A 13,345-nucleotide genomic window follows, 5' to 3' on the forward strand; every position below is an offset into this window, starting at 1 on the left:
CAAAATAAAGCTAAGAAAATAAAATGTCCTTCTGGAGAATGTTCTTCTGGAATTTGTAGCTTCAAACTTCAATAATTGTTCAAGTTCGTTAGTCAGTTAGTCAGTCAGGGGAATAAGTCAAGTCAGGGATTGTATCCAAAGTAGGTTCTCTTGATGTCTGTCAACGAACTGACAGAATCCTACCACAGAATCTGGTGAATGATGTGGTAGAGCTCACGATCCGACTAGTTCCAATTTTCCAATATGCAATTGCTTTAAGCTCAGAAAAATGATTAAATAATCATTTAAATGTGTTGTACAACAGAAATTCAAATTCTCAGTTGGAATAATAACCAACAGGAGTTAACAACGGTTAACTAGAGTTATTTCCAAAATATAATCTCCATTGTTGCCAAAATGTAATTTTAACAAATAAAATGTACAATAAAATGAAATATAACATTTTACCAATGAATTCACTTACTTATGGCAAACACATTACTTTTTACAGTATAATGTGTAACCAACAGTTCTTATGAAAACCCTTCTAAAGAGGATTTAGCAATATTCCACATGTGTATGTTGTGTACCAATTTTTGTAATTCCTAACAGAGTACTTCACTCTCAGATTGCAGGTCTGCTGGTGGTTCCTAAAGTCTCTAAAAGCAGAATGGGAGGCAGATCTTTTAGCTATCAGGCTCTTCTCCTGTGGAACCAACTCCCAGCAGACACCCTGTCTACTTTTAAGACTAATCTTAAAACTTTCCTTTTTCCATCCATCTATCCATCGTCTTCCGCTTATCCTGGGTCGAGTCGCGGGGTAGCAGCTTCAGTAGGGAGGCCCAGACGTCCCTCTCCCCAGCCACTTGGGCCACCTCCTCCGGGGGAATCTCAAGGCGTTCCCAGGCCAGCAGAGAAACATAGTCTCTCCAGCGTGTCCCAGGTCTTCCCCTGGGCCTCCTCCCGGTGGGATGTGCCCAGAACACTTCACCAGGGAGGCGCCCAGGAGGCATCCTGACCAGATGCCCGAGCCACCTCAACTGGCTCCTTTCGACGTGAAGGAGCAGCGGCTCTACTCTTAGTCCTCCCCGGATGACTGAGCTCCTCACCTTATCTCTAAGGAAGAGCCCAGACACACTATGGAGAAAACTCATTTCAGCCGCTTGTATCCGGGATCTCATTCTTTCGGTCACGACCCAAAGCTCATGACCATAGATGAGGGTACGAACATAGATCGACCGGTAAATGGAGAGATTTGCCTTTTGGCTCAGCTCTCTCTTTACCACAACGGACCGGTACAGCACCCGCTTCACAGCAGACACCGCACCAATCCACCTGTCAATCTCCCGCTCCATCTTTCCCTCATTCGTGAACAAGACCCCAAAATACTTGAACTCCTCCAGTAGAAGCTGGCTCTTGAGGCCTTCCTTTTTGACAAAGCTTATAGTTAGAGTGGCTCATGTTACCCTGAGCTACCTTTATAGTTATGCTGCTATAGGCTTAGGTTACAGGAGGACATCAGGGCCTATATTTCTCACTCTACCTAGTTCTACTGTTCTCCAGTCTACTGTTCTCCAGTTTTGCATCACTGTTGTCATTACAGCTTTTAACTTTTTGTTCTCTCGCTTTTTTCTTAATAGTAAGAACACCTGGTCTGGCGTTCTGTTAGCTATGGCATCATCCAGGGAAGACAGATCACCCGCTACTACCATCTAACGTAGAACAGATTACTGGATCAATGTGTGCTTTTGTGCTTTTTTGTCTGTCTTGTTGTGTCTCTGCTCTGTCTTCTGTGACCCGTTCATAACTGAGCCCGGTTCTACTGGAGGTTTTTCCTTCCCGTTAATGGAGAGTTTTCATGTCGCTTCATGCTTGCACAGTATGAGGGATTGCTGCATAGCCATGGACAATGCAGTTCATTGATGCAATGAACTGGTTCCCTTATATAGGATTTTTTTGACCAATGTGTATTTCCTGACCCAATCTGTACAATCTGATTGATTTTGACTTTGTAAAGTGCCTTGAGATGACATGTTTCATGAACTGCCGCGATATAAATAACATTGAATTGGATCATTTATTTAGACCAAATAAACTATCACATTTTATGAGACAGTCATCTCATTTTAAAGACATAATCATCTAACGTTATTACTTTTAGCAAGTTAAAGCTCCATAATAATTTTAGACCAGGTTTTAGTTCAACTCTTTTATTATGCACATCTAGGCTACCTATTAATATAAAGTATGGCATGCCAAAAAACATTTTCAACAAAAGGCAATTTTAGTAATTGCCTTGCAATTTTATATCTATGCATTAAAAATTATAATATTTCACCAATTTTCACAGCAAGATGGAAATAACGACTATCCAACATTTTAAGATTTTGTAAAAACTTTTTTCCTTTTTTACCTACCTTTTGAAATTAATACTTGTTTCTACTTCTCCAAAATTATACTTCAAGAAAACTATTGTGCTGCCCTGGGGCCATATGCAGCTAGCTTCACACAGAGATCTAACAAAGTTGTGATGTCTCACTCTGATTAAATATGAACCCAAAACGTTTCTAACTGTTTTTAGCATGGATCTCCTCTGACTAATAATTAATTTATATCCTATTTATGTAATGTATTCACGACATGAATTCCTTGCTGTCTTAACAAAAGGCAGAACAACTATAACGTTATTTTCTATAATTATTACAGGTTCTGCTGAGATGTCTAATTCTGGAGAGTGCTTAGACACCCTGACACACAAATATGGACCAACTTAATTTCATGTGCACTCGTGAACTTGTTTTAGTTGATTTAGTTTTCTTGATGTACTGTAGAGTGTGATGAGGTCTGTCGTGGTATTGTGTGCACTGCATTGAGGGGACAGTTGGTGTTGTCTGTCAAACCCAATCTTCCTAAGCTGCAAATTCAGTAAAGTTACAAGATTTCTTGCAACCTCTCATATGGAACTAGTCTAAAAAATAAATTATGCATTTTATTGTAAATATAAAATACTTAAAAACAAGATAAACATAGAGTATACAAATGTTTACAAATAATTATAAACATTGTTTTGCTTTGAGTCAAGCTCCAGAAAAATCTTTTACAAATCTTTTTAAATCTTTATTGTGCTCCGCTCCTGCCTATTGGCCACCGCAGGGGTCCGCGCACCGCCGGCCGCGGCAGAAGCTGTCACGCATTTTCCCCGCCTGTTCACCGGGCAATACACACAAAGGCATTGAGCAGCGCTCCCGCACGACTTGCTAAAAATCTGGTGCAGATCAGTTGATGCAGCGATGCATTTGGCCACCGGAGGCAGTGGCGACCCACCTGCTTAAAATCTATGTATTGACATCTTAAAAATGGTCTTATAGCTTAAAAGATCATCCTGTTTTGGTTGATTTTGTAGCCGAATAGAAGAGATGTTCTCAAAGCATTAAATAAGCCTTTTGACTTTTAAAAATGTTGTCCTTTTAAGGTAATTTTAAGTTACTTTTTATTAAATTTGTCAATATCCTATAAAAGTCTGGACATATGGCAGCGGCGTTTGAGGTGACTTCCCCACGCCACCACGCCGCCCTGCTCCATCGAATCCAGTTGAGCCTGGAATCCACAACACACCAACATGTCTTCTGTCTCTGGACACAGTTTCATGTTGATTAGCTCAGAGGGGTAATATAGCGACCGTTTACAATAAAACATGACACTTCCTGTTGTCAGGGGGCGTGGCCTAAGCATTGTCATCATTTGACCATTGGATATTATAGGAGACCTGATGGTGATCAATTACTGAAAGTTTGGTGGCTCTGTGAGTTTTTGTGTATGAAATATAACAGTTTTGTGTTTCATGGCGAGTAGGTGAACTTTGACCCCTGCTAACCCCCCTTCACCATGCTCAAAAACTCACCGTTTTGATAACTTTTAATTGGCCATGCCTTATGATCAGACTGCCCGAGTTTCAAGCCGGTCGCTCGAAATCTCTGGGAGGAGTTCGATCATATACCAATGCTGTTAGACTTCACATTAGAGTTGAGATGAGCGGCTGAGATCTCGCGAGAGCTGTGCGTAAGTAAAATGGAGGCGTTCATGTAATTCAAACCAAACACGCTAAGGTAAGAACGAACCAATAACTGAAAATAATACAAAGTAAAAGCCCAAACATTTACAACTATCTTACTTTTTACGAGGGAACAAACTGGACAAAGAGACCGTGACGAGCCTGGAGTGCTACCTGGATGAGTGTTTTGATAGCATCGTGATGGGGAAGGCCCAGAAGCCTACGGCTGCTAACACACAGTCACTTAAGCGCAGTTGTTCTAATTCTACCAGCCCGTCATCTTCATCTACTCTGTCTCCCGACAGGAACTTCAGTGAAATTCCTGTATAAATAATACCTTCCGCGATTTCTACAAATCTTTATACACACCACAGATAAATCCATCAGAGAAGGATATTAAGCAATTTCTGGATAAAATTACTCTTCCTAAATTATGAGATAACCAAAGAATGACACTGGATTCCCCGCTGACAACAGCTGAAACCCAGGAAGCTCTTAAAAGCATGCCTAATAAAAAGGCTCCAGGTCCAGATGGATTACCTACTGAGTTTTACAAAGAGTTCTGGAATATTCTAGCCCCAACGTTCCACAGAATGTTGCAGGTAATACAGGAAAAAGGCAGATTTCCAGCTAATATGAATTCTGCCACCATCAGCCTTCTGCTCAAGCCAGACAAAGATCCTATGTTGCCCACCAGTTATTGTCCCATATCCTTAATTAATGTGGATATTAAGATAATCTGTAAAGCTTTTGCAAAAAGAGAAGACAAAGTAACTCCTCTCATAATACATCCAGATCAAACTGGTTTCATCAGAGGAAGGCAGTCATCCACAAATACACGCAGATTACTTAATTTAATTAATTATTCCTACAGTAAAAACATTAAAACCAATATATTGTCCTTAGACGCAGAAAAAGCATTTGATAGAGTAAACTGGACATTTTTATTCGCTACTCTTCATAAATTCGGTTTTGGCAATTTTTTCATAAATTGGTTAAAAATGTTATACAGTTCTCCAACAGCCTGTGTCAGGACAAATAATCAAATATCTTCCAGTTTTTGTCTACAGAGGGGCACTAGGCAAGGATGCACTCTTTGTCCATCACTTTTTGCCATCTTTATAGAACCTCTAGCAGCAACAATCAGACAAACAAAAGCTGTAAAAGGTATAAAATGCATGAAAATAGAGCATAAGATTAGTTTATACGCGGATGATGTATTACTTTATCTCCAGCATTCAAATAATTCTCTTTCACAAGTAATTAGAATACTAGAATCTTTCTCTAAAGTATCAGATTACTCTTTAAACTGGTCTAAATCTACGGTACTGTCAATTAATTGCTCTCTCGAAAATCCCTAGATTTACAAATGCAATCAGGAAATATTTAATATTTAGCTATTACTGTGTCGTCTAAATTAACAGACTTACTTAAACTTAACCACACCCCACTTTTAAACAGGATAGAAGAGGACCTTAAAAGATGGAAATCGCTTCCAATCTCACTTATGGGTAGGGTAGCTTCAATAAAAATGATGGTCCTACCAAGATTTAATTATTTATTCTCAATGATCCCCAATAAACCATCATCCGACTCGTTTAAATCTCTAGACTCTGCCATTTCTAAATTTCTTTGGAAAGATAAACCCCCACGTATTAGCTTAAAGACAATACAGAAGACTAAAGACAGAGGAGGATTAGATTTGCCTAACTTCCATAACTATTACTTAGCAAGTAGGCTACAATACATCTCTAAATGGATAAAAAAATAGTCATCTAGATGAGCCTTGGTTAGATATAGAACAGGAAATATGCAATAATATCATGATTTCAGATTTGCCGTTTATTAGCTCAAATATAAAACGGCATACATGCTTCAAAAATATCCACATTAGTTTTACTCTGACAGCATGGTGGGAGTTCCTTAAAATTACAAAGTCATCCCTTATCCCATGCAGTCGTACACCTATCTGGAATAACCCTGATATACTACAGAATAATAAAATGATTAACTTTATATACTGGAAGAATAAAGGTATTAAATATCTGGAACATCTACTTGATGGAACCGAGTTCATCAATTTTGCTAAATTAAATATGCAATATGGCATTAGTAAAAATACATTCTTGGAATATGAACAACTTAAATCTATAATTAGAAATAAATATAAGCATATTAATGGTGGTTTACAAATCCCAACTAATATATTAGAGTTCCTAGATTTAACCCCCCCCCCCAAACTACTGTCTAAATCATACAGGACACTGACTAAAATAGATGATTCAGTATCTCTTCCTATTATGAAATGGGAAGAGGATTTATCAGTTAGCTTTGAACAAAACTTCTGGGCTCAGATATGTCTAAGAACTTTCAAATTGACTAGAAACACTTACAACTAATACAATACAAAATCCTTCACAGAGTACACAACACAGGACAAAGATTATTCAAGATGGGTTTGGCACAATCTAATATCTGTCCACACTGCGTAGGCAATCATCCTGATAATTATATTTATGCGTTATGGTTATGCACACCAGTCCAGAGGTTCTGGACACAGATATGTAAGGACTTATCAAAGTGCCTGAGCTGTAAAATTACACCTTCCCCATCAGTTTGCTTGCTCGGTAATTTTGAGGAAAGTCCTCTGGAAAAAGAAATAGTTTACATGGTTTTCACTGCATTATGTATTGCAAAGAAAACTATCCTCATGAATTGGAAAAGTAAAGAAAATCTCAGTATCAATCAGTATAGAGATCTTTTGTTGGATCATATTAATCTTGAGACAGCATCTGCATCCACATCTGATTGGTCTCTTTGTGCTCCTCTGATCAACACCATCACTTAGTGGAATAGGGGGCGGTGGGTTGCTTCCTGCAGGGCGCAGTGGCTGGATGGAGGGGTTCCTGGGGCTCTGGGGGCACTTGGAGTGGGGCACCTGGTGGATCTGACTCCAGGGTCTTTTGCCCCCATCTGGGAAGGGCTTGGGAGGCCTACGGGTGGCCTACAGCAACCGCTTGCGGCGCTCTTGGGGAGCTGCGTGGTGACGGACGTGGGTTACTGACCTGGTAGCTGTGCTGCCGCTGGGTGGGGCCTGGGGTCCCTGGGGTGCGCCGCCCTCTGGCGGGGGCTCCAGCGGGCCTCGGGGGTTCCGGTTCCGGGTTGTGTGCCGCTTTTGGTGTGGGCCGGCACACGCCCGGGTGTCCGCCCCTGCACGGGGCCTCTGGTGTGTGGGGGGACTCGGGGGCCTGTTGAGCTACTAGGGGGCATGGTCATTAACATCTCAGGGCAGATGCTCTTCTCCTTCATTGGATAGGCACTCTGCTAGTGGGGGGAGGGGGAAGGAGGGGGAGTAGGGACTTACCCAGCCTGGATGTCTACTATCGAATGTATGGTGAGTTGTTTGAATGTTAGTGTTGGGGAGGGATTAAATCTACGGGTGGGGGGGGGGTGGATGTTCTGGTGGTCTTGTGTCCGGCATCTTAGACACTTTCACTCCAAACATTTTCACAACGCACACTCATGTGGGCCATGGTATGGGGGGTGGGGGGAAGACGTCTGGGGCTTATGTTGTGTGAGCCTCACCTCGGACGGTTCCCTTCACCCCCCTAGGGCCAAAACCAAAATTTCCAGGGCGGGCGGGCGAAACGAGACCCTCCATTTCTGTACAGCCCCGTACAGCCCCAATGCCCAGGTATGCGCGGCGGCGTTCCGAAGCTCGCCGCGGCCGGGCCGGCCCCCTTAAAAATCGGCCGGGCAGGTGCAGAGCGGATCCCCGCCCGCCACGCCGCCGCCGCCGCACAACGGAAATACATTTTTGCACAAATGCCTTTTTGCACCATTATTTTGCACATTAAAATGGTTCGTAAATTCTCCTGTGCAAAGTGACGGCACACTGTTTTCTCCTGCACTGTTATATGTTTACATTTTTGTTTACTGTTGCACTTTATATTGCGATGTTGCCTTATTCCACCTGGAATCTGACTATACTCCTATAAGCTGTATGCAACGAAATTTCGTTTTGTATGCACCCTGTACATACAAAATGACAAATAAAGTTGTCTAAGTCTAAGTCTAATCGGGGGTTAAGGGTCTTGCTCAGGGAGTCAGAGTGCAGGCTGTGGGGATCAAATCAGGGACCTGCAACCTTCTCAGAGCACAAGTGCACTTCTCTAACCACTAGGCCACCACTCCCCCTAAACCTTACATCCCAAGGTGCAATGCAAAACAATGGATCCAGTGGTAGTGGCATGTAGCCACTGGCCTCTAGAGCCCTGGAGACACTCTCTGGAGTGTCTCCAGGGCACTCTCCAGTATGTCAGGTCATACAACAGAGAATCTGGGTTGAGGCACTTGTCCGAGTATTGTGTCCAATGTTAAATTTTATGGTGGGTAGATCATGGTGTAGGCAATTTGGACAATTCAATATTCTGTATTCTGAGAACTCATTCAAACAGAAATATTAATTTTTATTCTTAAGTTTGACCTAATTTACACATTTCTGGAGGTTTCTGGGTATTCTTATTTTACCCAAACTTTTCCACAATGCCGCCATTCTTATTTAATTGTAAATTAGATTTTGGAGTGGTGTATGTTTTGTACTCCTGATTTCAATATTTGTATGTGCTATCAACAGCTACATTATTTAATATTTTAAAGCTTAAGGTTTGCTTTTCTTTTTACCATCACAGTTTTGGTCATCTTACCATACATTTATATGTACTAAATCTGAATATTGTTGAAATATTTTTTTCTCTAACTCAATTCAGTAGATGAAACAGATTATATATTTTAGTTTTAAAAAGTTTTATTTAACATATATTTTATTTTATTTCTCTCATGATAATTTTCATAGCTAGTGAAAACACAAAATTTAAGATTAGAATATTATATCAGATTGATTGAAAAAAAATTTAAACAGAAATGTGGGCTTAATGAAAAGTATGTTTAATACCTGCTTAAAAGTTGCTATTTTCAAAACTGACTTTTAGTATGAACAAATGAGCCCCATTGGAATGTATAAAATTTTAATGTACTGAATATGCAAGTACATAATATGTAAATTAGCTGTAAAATTACTGCTTAGTGCACTTGCAAGAGCTATTTTAGTTAGAGTATCCAAGGACAGGTCCCAGGATGAAAGTTCAGGTAGAGAAGCAGGAGAAGCAGCAGCAGCTTTTATAGGCATATCTTGGTTTACCTCCCAGTCCCAATGATTTGCTTACCTTTCTGCAGGGCTTTGAGGAGACATCAAATGAAGCCTTAAAGGCCCGTCTCTGCTGCGTGGTGAGGATGGTGCGCGGCCGTTTAGGCCGGTGAGTATCTTTGCTGTCATTGCTTCTTTTCTCTGCTGGAAGGAATTTTTCTGACTTTACATCCAAAATCTCATCATCACTCCTTTCTGTCAATGAATGCATAAAAGATCCAAGTTAACACTTCTTTTATCATTCTACTGTTTATTTGACTTGCATTGTAAAATTTTATATATGAACATTTCTAAAGCAAAGACATGATAAGAAGCACAATGCAGTAAGTAAAAAAATAAATTAATAAATAAAACATTTCTAGTTATACCTAAGTCTGAGTTGTCTGGGCTCACTGTGCCGAACAGGTCTCTTTCCCTCTCATAGTCTGCCTTACACAGCAGATGACCAGCCTTCACCACAAACTCATCTCCTTTGCTCAGCCGGCGCTCACAAACACTGCAGCAGAAGCAGCTGAGGTGGTAAACACTTTGCATTGCTCGCATGACAAACTCAGAAGGAGCAATTTTCTTCAGACAGCCACTGCACTTAGTGAAGAATAATCTGGGGACAGACAATTGTGAGAGAAAGCTTAGAATTGAATCGACTGTAATCAGAAAATGTACATTGGTATGGAAGTTTAACCTGAGATATAAGTGATTTGGCAAATGTCCTAAAAAAACTCTAAACCAAAAAAGGTCAGTGAATGTCACATCAACAGCACAAGGTTTCTGAGAAAAAAACATAACAAATATCGAAAAACTGAAACAATTTTAATCTCCCATAGTGTACTATTTGAAAACCGTATGCACTTATTAGTCATAATATTATACTATGTAAGATTATTTATTTTTGTCCTATTTTTTTTTTGTAATTAATACATTCAGGGTCAGTTATTTTCTAGGAACTGTTAGAGCAGAAGGATATGTGTGGAGTCCCTTTAAGGTTGTGGTTTGGCTCCGTCTGTTGTTGTTAATCCAGTTGGTCTTTTGAGTTGGAAATGAATAAAAGTTTTGAATTGCAATGCTGTTCCCTCTCTATGTGCTGCTATGGATAAATTAAATTATGGATAACCCTGAGCATTGTCTTCATCACACTTCATCACATCCTATGAACATGGGTCAGTCATACTCTGGGGTAAATTATTAAGAGACTATTGGTGAAACAAACATCCCATTATGGCAAGTAGGTTTTCACATGTTTCACATAAATGTTTCTCCCTGTTTTCACATATCCACATATCCAGACTGATCTCCTACTTCAATTAGTCTGTGCTGACATTACTGAACTGTCTATAACTTGTGCTTGTGTAGCACCTCACTGCCCTGTCATGGAATAACTGGGACCCAAACGTAAATAAACTGGTGGGGTGCCTATTTTTTGGGTTCTTTATTTTCTGGTAGATACCCTTCAGGTTTACCTAAATTAAATCAAAACTTATTCCTCGGATCACCATTCACCCGTCTTATAAAGGAAATAACTTAAATAATTCCAGACAACCTGCTACAGAAAACAGCTCCGTTTAATGAAAACTCAAAAAAATCTATATATATATATATATATATAAAAATTAAATGCTCAGCCCCGACTCAGGCTACCCACTCTGTTAAATGGCACAAATAATAAAATAAACTACAACTGCAAGCAGTTATTAACGGGTTCCAAGCCCACCCACGCCCCGCCCCTTTGAGCATGTTCCTGGATTTCAGTTCAGTGTTCAACACCATCATCCTACAGCATCTGGGGGAAAAACTGGAACAGCTTGGCTCAGCACACCCCTTCGCAACTGGCTGCTAGACTTCCTCACCAACAGACCTGAGTCGGTCCGGGTCGGACAGAACACCTCTGATGTCATCACCCTCAGCACAGGCTCCCCTCAGGGCTTCGTCCTGAGCCCCTTGCTGTTCACTCTGATGACACACGACTGATCATGATTTTTGACCAAGACATGTCATTTAAATCCCATATTAAACAGGTTTCCAGAGTTTCCTTTTTTCACCTCTGGAATATCGCCAAAATTACAAATATTCTGTGCAGGAGCGATGCTAAAAAACTAGTCCATGTATTTGTTACTTCAAGGCTGGACTATTGTAATTCTTTGCTATCAGGAAGTCCACAAAATGCAGTTCAAAGTCTTCAGCTGATCCAAAATGCTGCAGCAAGAGTTCTGATGAAAATCAACCAGAGGGATCATATTTCTCCTGTTTTAGCTTCCCTTCATTGGCTTATGAAGAATTTAAAATTCTTCTAACGTATAAAGCCCTTAATAATCAAGCTCCATCATATATCAGAGCTCTGATTACCCCGTATGTTCCTAACAGAGCACTTTGCTCTCAGACTGAAGGTCTACTGGTGGTTCCTAGAGTCTCTAAAAGTAGAATGGAAGGCAGATCCTTTAGCTATCAGGCTCCTCTCCTGTGGAACCAACTCCAAGTTTTGGTCCGTGAGGCAGACACTTTGTCTACTTTTAAGACTAAACTTAAAACTTTCCCTTTTGACAAAGCTTATAATTAAGAGTGGCTTATATTACACAGAGCTACCTATATAGTTATGCTGCTTAGGCTACTGGCGCACATCAGGGCCTATATTTCTCACTCTACTGAGTTCTACTGTTCTCCAGTCTACTGTTCTCCAGTTTTGCATGACTGTTGTCATTTCAGCTTTTAACTTTTAGTTATATATATATATATATATATATATATATATATATATATATATATATATATATATATATATGTATATATATATAGAAAAATAAAGACATCTTGCAATCAGTAAAACAAACTCTTTTTTGACATCTGAACGGCTAAAGAAGAGGTAGAGGTGACAGTCGAACTCGACAACCTATTCGAAGGAGCCACAAAGTCTACAAGGATCTACAGGATTCCCCATGGTGTTGATACTGTGTCATTGCACCATATGTTGATGGACACGTAAGTTCAGCAGTTCTTCAGAAAGACGTCCAGAAGCCAAGCGGAAAGTGTGTTTGGAAAAGTGACATGAAATAGGAGAACAATAAGGAACAAAGTGAAATAAATAAAAAAGCCAGTTCACAAGCATCCTCGTACACATTATTTATTGACTGTATCTAAAAGAAAAAATCAAATATATGTTTAATTCAAATGAAAATATAAAATAATACAATGCAACATACAATGATTTAAATTGTATTGTGTATACTTGGTCATCAAATGCAGTGTCCGTTAACTCTGTCAACCAGGTTGCCTGTAGGGATTTTTAAGGTCCAGCAGGTGTAAGTATTCAGTGACACAGTATCGGCACAGTATCAATACAGTTTGGCAATGTGTCGAAACGCTTCATGACGCCTCATCGACCCATCACTAGGTGCAATTATAGGCATGCACTAACCGACTGATGTTTTGACTCCATCTCTGTTTCTGAGTGGGATCCAGAGTCCCAAGCATGGACAACAGTGTCCTGTTAAATCTCTCAGGTTGAGGATCTCCCTGAGGGTGATAAGGGGTGGTTCTAGACTTGCGGATCCCCAACACTCTCAGTAAATTACGGATGAGCTTGCATTCGAAATCACGTCTCTGAACGGAATGTATCTGTGCAGGAAGTCCATAATGAACGAAGAAATGTTCACAGAGAATCTGTGGATGCTTGTTGGTCTTTGGCAGGAAACGCCTGAGCGTACCTTGTGAAATAATCAGTGACCACAAGGATATTTGCATACTCTTTAGAGTCAGGCTCAAGAGACAGAAAGTCAATACAAACTAAATCCAGTGATCCTTTGCTGGTGATCTGATTTAAGGGAGCAGTTCGCTGTGGCGGGGCTTTACAGGTGATGCATCTACCACAGGTTTTCACATACTGCTCCACCTCTGACCCCATCTTAGGCCAGTAGAATCTGCTACGAATCAGCTTAAGTGTTTTTTCTACTCCAAGATGGCCTGATTCATCATGGAAGGACTTGAGCACCATGGGATCATGTGCTCTGGGCAGAACGAGCTGAAGCACATCTGAACCAGTTGGTCTTCTAATCTTTCGGTGGACCAACCCATTCAACATGACAAGCTTATTTGCTTCTCGTTGCAGGAAAACTGCCCCA

The 13,345-nt window shown here is 40.4% G+C and overlaps 1 protein-coding gene across 1 annotated transcript in view; it reads right to left on the minus strand.

Annotated features, from left to right (window-relative positions):
• The window catches only part of LOC105922722 (LIM/homeobox protein LMX-1.2-like), an 80,325-nt gene extending 67,197 nt beyond the window's left edge, over window positions 1-13,128 (minus strand). Inside the window, exons 1-3 of the mRNA XM_036129400.1 lie at window positions 13,109-13,128; window positions 9,605-9,837; window positions 9,256-9,431 (exon numbers count right to left, since the gene is read on the minus strand). Coding sequence (XP_035985293.1) covers window positions 9,256-9,431; window positions 9,605-9,837; window positions 13,109-13,128 — 429 coding nt within the window. The remainder of the gene's footprint in view (window positions 1-9,255; window positions 9,432-9,604; window positions 9,838-13,108) is intronic.
• Between the last annotated feature and the right edge of the window lie 217 nt (window positions 13,129-13,345).

Source organism: Fundulus heteroclitus, unplaced genomic scaffold (genome assembly GCF_011125445.2).
Source record: "Fundulus heteroclitus isolate FHET01 unplaced genomic scaffold, MU-UCD_Fhet_4.1 scaffold_163, whole genome shotgun sequence".
NCBI classification, from domain to species: Eukaryota; Metazoa; Chordata; class Actinopteri; order Cyprinodontiformes; family Fundulidae; genus Fundulus; species Fundulus heteroclitus.